Source organism: Triturus cristatus, chromosome 4_2 (genome assembly GCF_964204655.1).
Source record: "Triturus cristatus chromosome 4_2, aTriCri1.1, whole genome shotgun sequence".
Classification (NCBI taxonomy): domain Eukaryota; kingdom Metazoa; phylum Chordata; class Amphibia; order Caudata; family Salamandridae; genus Triturus; species Triturus cristatus.
This window is the reverse complement of record NC_140586.1, coordinates 569,780,364-569,795,508: the sequence shown is the minus strand read 5'-3', so window position 1 is coordinate 569,795,508 and position 15,145 is coordinate 569,780,364. Positions and strand designations below refer to the sequence as shown.

Genomic DNA, 15,145 nt, shown 5'->3' with positions numbered 1-15,145 from the left:
CTTGTTTGTAGGGAGGTGTTGGCCTCTATACTACCTAAGAAGTGCACAGTATACAATAACACTGTATAATAGTACATCGCTGAAAAGGTTTACTTGCCCATAGAAGAAAAAACATTTTGCACTGCTAGGGACATCTAGGCTTGCTTCAAATCAGGGGTGTCCAACGTTGGACCACTACCCCTAAACAATTGCCAAATTTTCAGGATGTTCACACATGGTACTTTTACATATATTACAAGTAGAACTGTTCAATTAGTCAGTGGTTATCTTGAAATATGGCATAGATCCTGTATCTTCAGAAACATTGAAGGCAACTCACTTTTATGGTTTGTTTATGATAAATAAAACATGTATTAATTTACTTCAGCATTAGTGGCAGAGGCACTAGATCGCTTCTCTTCTATTTGTATTTTTCTTAAGTAATAATTTCTCAGAAAAACACCAAACAAACAAACTTCACAGTGAAGTATTAGAAAGAAAAATATATAAAAACAAACAATAACGAACACTGACAGAATTATGACCATGCAATATGTTTTGCGCATCAGTAACCAGACAAAAATTACTCCGTTTAAAAAACTGCACCTTAACATATACTTTGAAGTGTTTATTTTACACATGTCGGTGTTATCTGAAATAGAGGAACTCACCATCCTGGTTTTTATCCAAGCTATTGAAGGCGATCTTCATTTTCTTCTCGTGTTCCTCCAGGTACTGCATGAATTCGACGAAGTCCAGCTGTCCATCTTTGTTGACATCACCGGCTGTTACGATTTTCTGCAATGGCATTCAAGAGAGGAAATCAGATATGTCGTATAGGCCAGCACAACCTGCCCCCGTGGAAATGGTGTGTCTAAACGCGAGCCATTATTTGCGGTGCAAATGAACTTTAAAACACACATTTCACTTCAAATGAAATCTATATTTCATTTCCAATGTGCTAATTACTCCGAACACAAAGGCGAAGAGAACTGTTGGTTAATCAGACCAACATTGGCGCTGCCGGCTTCGAGAGCAAAGATCTAACAAAGAAAAGAAGCACTGGCAAATGTCCCGAATGTGAACGCACTCAAGACTCGTCAAACTCCAATCCTATACTATCACTTTCATGCGTCCAAACTGCTTTTCCAGAACCCAAATAAATGTAAAAACCATTTTCTCAACAGTAGGCCTTTACACTACAAAAGTGTCAACAATTCGGGTTGGAGAGGATAGCAGTATCTGGTGTGACCCTGATAAAGCAAAGCCCGCAATGAATCCATGCCAGCTCAATGCCGAGGAACGTAAAATTATACATCTAAAATGTACATCTTCTATTACACTTATGGGAAATTACAAGTGAAACGTAGGACTGTGGTACAATTAGACTGTCTACAACAAAAACTTATCGTGATGAAAAAGGCAAGAGAAAGCAACGCGTTTCCTCTTCGTCAGTTAAAGAGCAAACCTACGCCACCTCCCTAGATGGATTATGTACGCATTTATAAAGCTGTGAAGCAACAAAGCGCTGTACATTACATGAGGATTTGGTAAGATGATTGTGTACCTCAAGTCGGGATAACACAAATACATTTTACACACATTTAGCTACGGAGAGATTATGGGCCTAATTACGACTTAGGCGGTGTGGCAGGCGAGTCCCCAAGCCACCACACCGCCAAAGCCGTGTGAACACCGCCCGCCAGATTATAGGTTTCGGCGTGTCTGGTGGGCGGTGCTTTGGCGGTCCCACTGTGGTGCCTATTAAAAAGGCATCGCAATGGGAGCGCCAAGGACGTTCCTGCATGGCAAGGGCTCTGCAGTCCATTCCATTCAGGAAAGGGGATGCATGAACACAGGTAGGCACAACATGTGTCCCCCTCCATGCATACCATAGCCATGAGGACACATGGGGCCCTGTAGGGCCCCCTTTCTTCCCTCATCACAACAGTTTTTATTGTGGGTTCACCGCCAAGAAAAATGTGGCGGTGAGGAAACTAAGAATATGCTTGGCAGTGCCGCAGCCACACTGCCAACATATTCCTGGGTTAGATCGCCACGTCACCGGCAAGGGAACTCAGATCTCCGGTGGTTGAGGTGGTCTTGTAGATGCAGGACCGCAGGAATCAAAATGCAGATGTCAGACCGCCAGGGCGGCCGTTCCCAGCGCTCCACTGCGAGTACAGCTGTCCTATGGACTGCCGTACTCTTAATCATGCCCTAAGTGATTTGCACACAATCACATGATGTTGGTCATAGCGATGAGGTCAGGTTTCAAACCTGGGTCCCCAGGTTCTAATGGTGGCAGCACATTACACTGTGCCACATCTCATCCTAGATGAACTATACTCAAGTGCAACAATGTGTGTTTAGTACTACCATTTTTGAATCTTTTGGCATTGTCCTTGGAAGATGCTTGTACATTTTTATTTTCTAAATACAATCAAATTAAATATGTGTACATTTTATACATAGTACTCACCACTCTGACTTTTGGGAAGGAGTCCTTTTCCTTGTCTGACAGGTTAACAAAACAGTGAATACGTTGCCGTTATGGGTCCTAATATAGTACAAACCCTGTCTTTGCGTGGAAGTGAAAATTCACAAACATCATCTACGAGGGATAAATGTCAGTTTGCACAATGTATATCTGGCCAAAGATTTTATGGCTGGAGACTACCAAGAACAGGATCAGATGATGAACAGAACAGCTTACATGAAGTGGGTCACCAGGTGAAATCAAAACTTCCTAAGCCAGTGTGTGGTCCAGCGTAGACCCTCTGAAGCGAGTAGGTTTATAACCGTGTTGCATAAAATCATGAATGATGAGAACCGATTGACTGAGGTGTTGCTAGTGACACCCCAACGGAGGCTGAAATCACCTAGAAAGATGACATTATCTGACAACGTGATGAATGGTGGTGTGCTCCTTGCACTCCTCGATAAAGGTTGAGTTATCACCAGGAGTGGGATGGGCAACACTGAATCTAATGGGAGAAGAATGCAGGGCTGCCCCAGGTCCACGAAGGGGGCCCCCCTAAGAGGATGGGCCCCCCTTAGTGCCACAGGATTGAATGGGATAGAGAAGGTTAAACAGGACTGCCAGGTCCCGCAGGGGTGTCAGCCACATGGCCATTGCAGAAATGGTTAGCTCAAAAGGGATTAGGAGGGGTCGTGGTATTGGCAGAGCAAATCAGGACCTCTTCATATGCTGGTTTCGACCTCATGGTTTTAGGACTTCATCCATATGTGAACATGGTTAGTTTCAGGCCAAGGAGTGACCGCATGACCCCCGGGGAGGGTTTTCTGGGTGGCAGCATCCCCGGATATTGCACAGTTTGTTGTTTCCACAGAGTGGGGGCAGATCAGCAGTGTGTGACTGTGTGAGGGGCACTCAGCAGCAACGTAAGCTAAGATTCAGCACATTCCTGGTACACCTTCAGAAAAACGCAGGGTTTTTGGGCTACACACGAATAGGCCCTATCCAGTCAGCAGGGCATGAGGGCCAGTCCCAATTGGGTGCGGTTACCTCTATAGGACGAAATAGAGGGGTAAATCACATATACGGACAACTACCAGAGCACTTTTGGCATGAATAGTTAGGATGAGTCTGGACGATGTTTTTAAGACATATTACCCTTTAGTGCTTTAGTACCTTGTTTCCACCCCCCGCCCCCACCCCCAACTATGGGACAGCGCAACTCTGTTGGCTGTCAGCTTTCTCAACCGGCCTATCTCAATGGCTATGTCAAGGAATGCTGTACTCTGAAGCAACCTTGAACCGGCCCCCGGGTCCAGTGAGCAACTGCTTTACCGAGGTGGAACGGACCTTTGCATAACCCATTATGAATGCACGACCTTGGTGAACACCTGAAGGTGTCACTCAGGTTTGAGGGAATGTTTGTATAGTGTCTACTATTGCAGACACCGCACCTTATTTGTGGTGACAACTTCACGTTGCTTGTCTGCCAGAATCTTAGATCTGGGTGACTGGCCATTCAGGAGTCTTGTGAGCGGCACGGTGGGCAGAAAGCAGTTAATGGAGGCATGGCTTTCCCGCCACCAGGTTGACTAGGTGGGGTACCCAGGCAGGCACTGGGACAGCTTGCTGAATAAGCTGCAGCACAGACTAGGGGGCGAGGGGTCTCTCCTCCCAACATCCTGGTCTGACACCTGGAAGTCAATGAACTGACTCTCTGGGGGAAGAGGGATCTGTTGCAAGAATTGAAGTCCTCCAGGTGTAAGTAGCACCCATTTGGGGCATGCGAGTTAGGGCGTCAGAAAAAAAAACCCCGCTAGGATGGTGAGGAGCCCGGTCTGGGGAGGCCGTGGTCACCTCGCGCAGGAGAGTTAACAGTGCCATGTGTAAATACCTGGAACAGAGAGGGTTTGGCTTTTCCAGCATGGCTTGCTGCATGCCAAGACCACAGAGTGGTTTTCAGGTAGATGGGGGTCCACCTGGTTAAGAGGGTACGGCTTCAAGAAATGAAGGTCACAATGTGCAAGTTAGCAACCAGTAAGGGACAGGTGAACTACGGTGGTTGGAGATAACCCCCCGGCGGGTGTGGCAAGGAGCACGGTCAGGGGAGGCTGTGGTGGCCTCGCACAGGAGGGTTTACAGCGCTATGCGCAAGTTCACAGAGTAGAGGGGTTTGGGCTTTATCAGACATGGGTTGCTGCACCCCAAATCCACAGGGTGTTTTGAAGAGGATGGGGTACACCTGTCTAGAGTGGGCAGGGACTTGTTCTTGCTAGATCTGGGGGGGGGGGGAGGTCCTAGAAGCATCAGGATGTAGGTAAAGAGGTCTACCTTGGTGGGGGGCCCTGGCTGTGACGGTGGCCACACCCAGAGCTGTGGCAGAGTTACAGGGCGATCCAGAGGCTGTAAGGTACAGCAGGGTACCCTCTGCAGGAGCACAGTAAGGGTGCTAAAGCCAAATATCCCCAGGGAGGTCCTCGCGTTGGACCCTGGAGGAGCAACGGCGCCCCGTTAGTCCTACGGGTGGTTGTGGACCTGAGCAACCGGGGGTTGCCTGCAATGCTCCGCTACCTTAGCTGGGGCGCGTGAGTAAGGGGGTGGACTGGTGGTCCATCAGTGGGAGGGGCTATCCCCTCCCCCAAATCTAACAAACACCGGTTGGCTAGGGCCACGGTGTAATTTGGCTCATCACACGGGCAGGCGGCGAGGGGCTGCCTGCCCTGGGATCACCCGTAAGATAACCCACCATGTTGGCATTTTTGTTATGCAAATAAACCTGCAGCAATTTTCTCCACTAAGAATGTGTCTTGTCTGATTATTTCTCCAGGTTATTGCTGTGGGAGGGATGGGGAGTGTTGCCGATATTGGCACTATACTGCTAGTTCATTTCAGTGATCATACACTGGGAGAAGAGTTAAATTTAAAACTAAGGTTTCGTTTTAAAAGCACTACTGATGTAGCAAAGCAGACACTAATGGGGTACGTTCAAGTGAATACATTAGGTATGGGAAGTCAAAGATGAAAATTCTTCTTCTGTGAAAATGAAATGAGTTTCACGCAACAGGAACATGTCCACTACCAGATGCTCGTCCCGTTCACACACTTTAAACTATACTGAGCAGAGCTACATAAGCGCTGTTTGAAATCCCAACAGATGTCACCAGTAATGACAGAAGCCTCGATAATAACTCACTGCCGAGTTTTGAAAGAAAAACAAACCACAGTTCTGAGAAATACAAAAAAGCACGTTATTTGGTACATAGTTACAGGTTTAAAAAAAAGCATTGCTCTTTCAGCACATGTGTGCACACACTGTTCACGTGTGCCCCGGCAAGAGCGTGAGCCCACCGGATTGTTTGGGCTCTTATCAGTAGAGTTATTTTCCTAAGCAAACATCTCGCACTAAGACACACTTGCCACCTTGACCCCGTTTCTGCTGCCACACCTACCCATTGGCAGGGTTTCTTGGTGAAAGGTGTTCAGTCTCTTAGTGCTGTGCTCAGAATTTAAGGTGTGCTAGTTTTTGAGTTTTTAAGGGCACTAGCCCTACTTTTTCGAGGTCCCCCGTCTAATTTGGAAGGGCAAGCATTGCACATTGTGAAAACTTGGGTTAAGATGAGAAAGATTTTACCAAGTCAGAGAGTTAGACACCCAGCAAAGGCTTTTGAGCAGATCAATGCAAACTGGAAATATGTTTATGGAATGCCTGAAGGTCGAGAACAGCTTCTTTGAAACAGGACTTGGAAGAAAAGATGAAGGGCTTATATTTGTTTAACAAGTCGTGGCCTAAAGAAATAAATGCACACACCTCTGGCGATGAAATGTATCAGTAGGGTACGTTTCATGGTTGGCTATTACAAGAACTAATCAGACTAAAAACGAATCTGTAAAACTAAGAATTGCATTCATAATTAATCAGTAAATTTGTGACAACATAGCTACCTTCAACTCGAGGGCTTAAATAAGAGTGGCCATACTACTAAAGAGAGGAACGGAAGTAGGAAAACCGGCAAGAAATATAATAACAAAGTGAAAAACTATTTATATTCCGCAATAACAACAGCTATCAAGCCTGAGTACTTACTACAGACATTCAGTCTTAACAATAGCTACTGGAAAGAGTTAAAAGTTTATGGTGCATTAAAACCTTTTCAGGGCATATATTAATGAGGCAAACATTTCACAATCAGAAACAGTCTAACGTTGGAACTATTTTTGGTGTACACCAAGATAACCTCAAATATAATTTTAGGTGACATTAACACTGGCACTCACCAATGACTGAGGTGTTACTCTACACAAAATGCAATGCTATTGCTAGAGTTAACATTTGAATTTTTTTCCAGCAAGAATTCTTCTAAAGCTATAAAAAGTGCAGACCAATGGTACACAAATATCAACGTCTTGGGCCCTATTCTGAAGGCTGCTGCACACCGCGACCTGGTTTGGATGCAATTAGTATTTACTGTATTTTTAGGTATTGCATAGAGTCTATCTGGCCAGTATCATGTTTAAAAAAAAATGCAATCCCTCCGTCTGTTCAGGTGCTACTCACATTTTGCTTCAACCCACCACAGCACACAACATGGGGCAATAGGTCAGTGCACAACGATCACTGGCTGCCTTGCACTGAGATTGGCAGCATTTTACTGGGAATGGGCCGGAGCCAAGATGGCGGCCGGTTAGGAGGCCGAGAGCAGCAGTAGCAGGCTATGGAGGGTGTTTCGTGATTGGAAAACCCATGTAAAGCTGGAAAAGAACCACTCAATTGGGTTTTTATGAAATTCGTCTCCCTCCCTCCCTATGCATTCCCCAGCAATTGAAAAATTGAAAGTTTGGTCCAGAGCCGAACTGCGAACAATTAGGCGATTTATCGAAGAATACCTGGCGCGACTGCTGCATTGGAAACTCAGAGACGGTCTGGTGATGGGTCCGAAGGTGGCGGTGAACCCTGCAGTCACCAAAGCGGCAGCTGCCGCTCGTAAGATCCGTGGAGAAACCCTGATGGATCCAGGCGCAGCCGAGCAATCACCCGGGCGCCCGCAGCAGGCTCTCTCGCCTCAACCGCCGGCGCCAAGGAGAGGAAGAGGCAGAGCAATCAGTAAGAACCGCCCGGCTGGTCCGTCGGTAGCAGAGCTTCTCCTCCGATCAAAGAAATCGCAGGATGGAACGGCGGACGGGGCTGCGGTCGTGAGCAACGAGTGCAGCATCGGGAAAACGGAGAGAGGCGGCGTGCAGAGCCAAAACAAGGAGGTGAGTCTGGCTGATTCCTGGGAGGAGCACCAGGGCGATCCAGGCGTAGAGGGCACTATACTGACTCATACTCTGACTCTGACACTGGAAAGTGTGGCCACGATGCCCCCCCCCCCCCCCCCCTGAGAAAGGACTCAGTATTATTGGAGGGGAATACTGCTGAAGAGGAAACAGGCAATGTGCGATTAGCCCCCTCTTGAACAGCTGGTGGTTGCAGGGGCAGCAGATCTAATTAACACTTGCAATAAGGGCGACATTGGCAACAATGGTAGAGAGATTAATGGTAGCAAAACAGGCAAAGCAGGAACAGTTCAAGAAGAGAGGCAAAATAGACGACAGCTGGTGATTTCTGCTTTGGAAGTGAATAAAATGACTATGTCAACTGATTTACCAACGGATAAAAACAAAGCTGAACTAGATAAAGAACTTGGTGACTGCTTCTTCTCGGTCTCAGAAGGAGCTGAGTGGTCGGATGATGTCTTGAGTACATCACCTGGGGCTAGCAGTTTAGAATCGGACCCCGACGATAGCGGTGGAGATCACCCTATGACAGCCAAAAAAACTTTAGTTAAAAGTCTCACTCAAAATAGGGGGAAGAAATCTGAAATGGGATTATTCATCGGCTACCCTGGTATCAGGCCCACTATTTAGTAAATCACCAGTGGAAACCAACACCCCCTACATTGGATACAATACATCAAGCTATCCTAGCGCACAGGGAAGAGACACGTCAAGATAGCCGGAAAAATCAAGCGGCTATGAGAAAAATCCAGGGGGTTGTTAGGAAGCTTTCTAAAGCCTGCTCCAACATAGGAGAGAGTGTGACGAATCTTGAAGAGAGAATTGTGTCAACTGAACCAGAAACGGCAAGCGCCTCAGCCCTGGTGGAGGCTCAAGGATCGCAAATTAAAGATATCCGGTGGAAACTGGAAGAGTTTGAAAATAGACAAAGGAGGAACAACCTCAGGGTGCTGGGGGTCCAGGAAGGCCTGGAGGGGTTTGACGCCAGGGTATATATAATTCATCTCTTTAAAGCTGCCTTTCCTGAACTGTCTGAGTGGACTGGGTAGCAGAAATTCAAAGAGCTCATCGCACCCCTTATAAACAACGAGTGCCAGCAAAGGAGGGTGATAGACCACGGGCCATATTAGTATTTTTTGGTAATTTCCTCCTGCGGCAAACAATTGCAGATAAAGCCAAGCCGGATGCCAAAAGATCAAGCGAAGGGGTCTCGTTTTTTGTGAGGCCCAACTTCTGCCACTCAACGGTAGAAAGGCGCTGGAGGCTGAGACAACTTATAAAACCTTTCCAGGATAAAAGTATTCAGGCCTATCTTATCAACCCGGCACAACTTAAAGTGATTAATCAGGGGCACAAGCAATATTTCTCATCAGAGATAAAAGCAAAAGAATATCTGGACACTCTGGACAAATAAAGCTGTTGTGGTCTATCTAATAGTGAAAAAAGGGAGGGAATGTACTTATCCTGGGACATAAAGGGTTCCAGGAGCAGAGGGTAAGGGGGAGGAGGGGTGAAGGGGCAGGGGGGGTATGATGAAAAAGGCCGATATCGTACAGATGAGTGGTTCGAGATCTATGATCTACGATATGTGTAAGGGTGTAATATATTTATGGCTGGGCTTTTTATGACCCTGGCCACTAGTGCTGCATACATCACATGCACAGACTATGGTCTGAGCGCCTCAATGGGGTGGTGGGACGACAGAAGGTAGCGGAGGAAGGGCCCCACAGGTACTGGTGGGGGGGGAAAGAGGGGTGGTGATGGGTTGCCCGGTGCAGGAAAGGGAGGAAGGGGGAAAAAAGGAAAATACCTGGTGCTATGAGGTTTTTGGTTGGTTTAAAGCTTTCTGTATAAAATACTTGAACGGGTTGGGCCAAAGGAGATGGGATTACTTCGCAGATAAAAATGGGGAAGCTTAAGATTTGTTCAGTTAATGTTGGTGGTTTGAATGACTGGAGTAAGAGACAAAGGCTGGGGCAATTTGTCAGATAGATTTGATTTGCCTACAGGAGACTCATCTACCGTGGGCAAAAAAACATCTGCCAAGTACAAGAGGCTTTGATCTACTGGCATGTTCCTCACAGACATCCACTGTTAGAGGGGTGGCAATATTGGCTAAATCCATTTTGGGAGGGGCTAGACGCCAATTGGCGGACACCTTAGGTAGGTGGGCACTGGTGGAACTTGAGTTGGGATTTACACTTTGTACAATCTATGGTTCCAACCAGTATGAACCTGAGTTATTTCAGCAATTGGAGGTAGAACTAACGAACTGACTGAGTCCCTTTGTAGTATGCGGAGATTTTAATATCTCTGCAGACTTTACAGACATTGTTAATAATGCTACTTACATAGGTCGCAAGCCTAAGGTATTTCGAGGACTAAGCTCATTAATTAAATCATATGGGATTGCGGATGTCTGGGGTGATAAAGAACCCAATAATCCAGGGTCCACGTATTTTTCATGTCCCTTCAAGAAATATACCAAACTGGATTACTTTCTTATCTCCTTGACAGAATTGAAGAAAGTTTGCATTAAAAAATTACCAAAAGTTATATCCGACCACAGCCCACTTATTCTACAATATGATATACATATTTTAAATAAGAGCCATTCAGGATGGACTTTTGAGAGGAGACTATTAGCGGATTCCAAATTTGTAGAGCAGTTAAGGAGTTGGACCCAGAGCTATTATGACATGAATCGTTACAGTGCATCCAGAAATATGGTCTGGGACTCATTCAAAGCAGCTCTGAGAGGGGAGACGATCACTTTCTCAGCCAGGATAAAGAAAGAAGCTTGGGATGAGAACCAGAGATTAGTGGACCAGCTGGCAGAGGCAGAAGAACTGCATATGAGGGACATTGCTCATGGGAGTGAGGCCTCTGGAAGCCAACAGAAGATTCTGGTTATTAAAGCAGAACTTAATAAGTGGATAGCGCAAAAAACTGCTGATGAATATCAGATTCACAGAGGTAAGATGTATGAGACAGGAGAGCAGGCGGGCAAACTCTTAGCACTTAGGATTAGGCAGGGATGTAGTAGGAATACAATAACGAATATACGAGAAGGGGACCAGGAATTTACAGAGCCAGAGGATATCCTTAAGGTTTTTAAGAACTTTTATCAAAAATTGTATAAGGAGGAGATTATGCCAGAAACTGCTAGTCTGGAGTTTGAAGATATAGGCCCTCAGCTGGATAAGCAGGATAGAGCAGCGCTGGATAATGATTTGGTACTAGGGGAAGTGGTGGATGCAATACAGGGTTTAGCAGCAGGGAAGGCCGCGGGGCCTGATAGTATCCAGCTTGAATTATATAAATGTAAACAGGACGTAATAGCCCCCTTGCTGCTGGATTTATTTAATGGTATAATCTATTCCAGGGAAATCACAGAATCCTGAAAAGAAACAAATATTATTGTGTTTCATAAAAAAGGCAAGCCTAAAGAAATTCCTGGTTCGTATCGTCCAATATCCCTCATAAATACGGACACTAAGATCTATGCTAAGGTTTTGGCTAAAAGACTAGGAGGGGTCATTGGCGGTCTAGTTTCCCCGAGGCAGCATGGCTTTATTCCAGGTCGAGGGGCAACAGACCATATTAGGTGGGCCATCACGTTGTTTGATGTGCAGGCTGTCACAGGCGGACGGATGGCCATGATCCTTCGGGACGCAGAAAAGGCCTTTGATCGCGTCACTTGGAAGTATTTGTGGGGGATATTGGAACGAAGGGGCTTTGGCCCTAAAATAATGAGCTATTAAAGGCTATATATGCCGATCCTAAGGCTAGAATCCAGTTGATGGAAGGTAGTAGTTCAGAAAAAGTCTTTGTTTCGCGGGGGACACAACAGGGTTGCCCTTGCTCACCAATCCGGTTTGCTCTATATATCGACCCGCTTGTACGGAAAATACTCGGATGTGAGGATATTAAGCCAATAGTCTGTAAGGGGTTTGAAACAAAGTTGCTGGCCTATGTTGATGACCTAGCCATAACTACTATAAAACCAGAATTGGCATTGACAGCTATTACAGGGATAGCCATGGAATTTGGACGATGCTCGGGGTATCTTTTGAATGAAAGCAAGACCCAGATAATATGTACCAATAACATTAGAAGGCAGGATGGAAGATATTCAGATTCAGCAATTTATTTAGGGGTTAGGATAAGTTCTGCAACTGACACAATTATTAAAGATAATTTTACCCCGTTGGCAACATCAGTCGCGGTAGATTTAAAAAGAATAGACGTATTACATCTGTCTATAATAGAGAGAGTCAATGTGCTCAAAATGACCATGCTTCCCAAAATATTGTATCTCTTTCGCTCTATCACGTATATGATTGTGGAAGGCATGATAAGATCTATAGAGGTGGTATTTATGAATTTTATTTGGCAGTGTGGTAAAATACGGTGGTCCATGAAATATCTGTCTCTCCCACAGGAAAAGCGAGGGTTGGCAATTCCCAATATCAGATTCTATCAATGGGCCTGTTTATTAAGTCAGATGGCAATATTATTTGACTCTGCTACAAACTCGTCTGATACCCCCTTTGGTAATCGGAATCCTCCTTCCATCTTCGAACTGCTCCTGGGCAGAGAAGCCTTTGGGCTCCTGCTGCGGAAAACTGATAGACGTTATTATAACAAAAAGCGATATAAGGTTTTAGATAGTGTTTGGGAAGTCTGGAAATTAGTACAAAGAATAATGGCAATTCCGAAAATTAAATATTATACATCTCTTTGGAATTCCAGTATTTTCCCGTAATTTAGTAATGATAGGATGGGGAGGGTGTGGGAGCAGCAAGGAGTTAAAAGAATAGGGGATTTATTTGAAGGGAATAATTTGATGAGCTTCGATAATATCCAACGGAAATTCGGAGTCCCGGGTAACCAAGGCTTTAAATTTGTACAAATTCATCAAACTTTGAAGGGTATTAGACCATGGATACCCCTAGAGGGTAGAATGAATATGATTGAATATTTATTAGGAGGTGGAACTAAAATTAAACTGATATATAGATCGTTCTTATCAAGAATACAAGATGATCTGGAAAAATTTGAGGCCTCCTGGATGACGAAGCTTGAAAATCCTGATGTTGACCTAGATAAAGCATTACAGTTAGCTGGGAAACTGTTCCGCTCTACAAATCTGAGAGCCCAACATTACAAAACCCTTTTTAATTTGTATTTTACACCAGCCAAATTATATGACTGGGGTAAAAGGGACGACGATAAATGTCCAAGGTGTCTGGAAGGGCCTGCCAACCTGCTACATATGTTCCACCAATGTGATAAACTGAATGGAATTCGTAGGGAGATAGAGAAGTTCTGTTAGGAGTCAAGGTCAATCTATCACCTAGCCTAATGATAATAGGAACTGACAGCAACCTGGGTCTTAATAAGGAGATTGAAGCCTTTGTTTTTATATGCGTGGCGGTCCTTCGATTATTGCTAGCGGCAGGCTGGAAAGACACTGTAGCACCCTTCTTCCAGATGTGGTTGGCTAGACTCTTGGGGATTCATAATATTGAATCATCTCTATACACTCGGAGAGGTAGGACGATGAGGGAGCTGGGGCTGGATATCTGGGCCCCTATCAAGCGCTGGAGGAATTCCCGCTTATAAATTAAGCTAATGCTTAACATTATGGGCTGCAGTGAATTTAAGAGGTATTAAGCCTTTAGGTGTTCTGAAAGCTACGGGGTAGTTATGCTCTGGTCCCACTACGATATTTATGTAGAAATATTATGTATATATCTGAAGCTCCCCTTTACCTGTGTATAGAAAGCCAGATTCTATTTTGTATTTTGTATGATTCTACATTTCTCTATTTTGTATACAATGTATTGACTATTGACTGCATCAGGTATTTAATAATAAAAAATGAGAGATTGGCAGCATTTTGCATGATCACTTGTGCACAGTCACTTGAAAAGGACTTCAATTTAATGCTTGGGCTGACCAACCAATTCTTTATTTTTATTACATTTAAAATAGTTTCACCAGGACCCTTCTTGTCCAACTGTGAACCTTTAGGTGTAACCTTTGAAGGTACTACACGAACACCCTATCAATATCTACATCCTCATGAAGCCCTCACCGCACGCAGCCTTCAAGTTTACCCCTTTGAAATACTTGTATCCCAAGTAAAAAACATCATTTGGATGTTAAGAATTTGGACCTGGCTGGAGTACCAAGTTCAGACTGACCATGTGTACCCATGATTTTATGTCCTGGTCTAATGCAAACAATACATTTGCAATGAAATATATTTCCCCATTACTACCTATGCAACTGTTTCCCTATTTCTCATTCCTACCGCGATTTTTTCATGTTTAGTAATTTTACTGTTCTGAACTATTAGGTTATTTTCTTTACTGCAAGGTTGTTTGGGTTCATGTGTTTTTAACAATACCCTGTGCGTGGGGGGTGGAGCTTGCCGGCTGGAAAATGTCCGCTTCGATCTAACGCTCCGCCACACACAGCAGTAATCGGGCAGGAATCCATGCACTCCTTACCCTAACCCGTCGCGACTGCGACGGCTTTGCCTTCCTGAGCCCCCGATCCATCCAGGGTTGTACTTGTCTGCAAGGAATCCCCGCTGGGAGATAACGATCCGCTGACGTGCGATTGCAGCGAGGTGCGGCGTACTGCCTGTGCGTCTGTGGGGAGGAGCCGACAGTTTCCTGCTGTCCGGGCCGGGATTGCAGCGTCGGAGCCAGCGGCTGCTCCCACTAGGCCCGCTGTCGTTGCTGATTTTTCTGGCCCGCTGTTGCTCTGTGCTGGGTCCCCTGGCACTGTGGGGGCCACGGCGCTACTGCTGTCTGGAAGCGGCCTGGAGCGGCTTGGCGGACTGCCGAGTAGGCGCCTGGGAGACGGTGCGGCTGCTGTCTGCGCATCAGGTCTGAGGGCGGCCCTGTGAGATCTGTCTTGACCGCGCTCCTCCATGGCGGCGGTGCCTGGGGCTAATTGCTGGCAGAGACTTCCACGGAGGTGAGGCATCCTTGAACTGGGCTGCGGAGAGCCGGCTGGGTATCTGCTCCCCTGGGCGCTGCACGTCCTCTCCTGTGGCCTAGTCTGCCATCCTGTTCTTTTCTCTGGGCCTGGCACGTGTGGGCTCCCTGAGGCGAAGACACTACCATTTGGGAGTGTGTCACAGCTCTGCACTTGAAGTGCACTCGGGCCTGGTGATGTACACCCTTGTGCGCCATTGGAGTCTCCAGACTTGGCCCTTGGACTGGTGGTGAGTGCAGCGGATTGTGGATTGCTGCTCTGTGGTGCTGCCTGCCATATATCAGTATTTACCATCACCCTTGCACTGGCGCATGTTCTGCACTGCCCTTCCATCCTGGCTGGATTGATGGATAGTTGGTTGTTGGCTATCTTCTCCTGATTGTTGTGTTCGCGTCG

The 15,145-nt window shown here is 45.9% G+C and overlaps 1 protein-coding gene across 1 annotated transcript in view; it reads right to left on the bottom strand.

The window, feature by feature from the left end:
• The window catches only part of SLC25A24 (solute carrier family 25 member 24), a 267,768-nt gene that overhangs the window by 201,492 nt on the left and 51,131 nt on the right, over positions 1-15,145 (bottom strand). Inside the window, exon 2 of the mRNA XM_085602241.1 lies at positions 651-777. Within this exon, the coding sequence (XP_085458367.1) occupies positions 651-777 (127 nt within the window). The remainder of the gene's footprint in view (positions 1-650; positions 778-15,145) is intronic.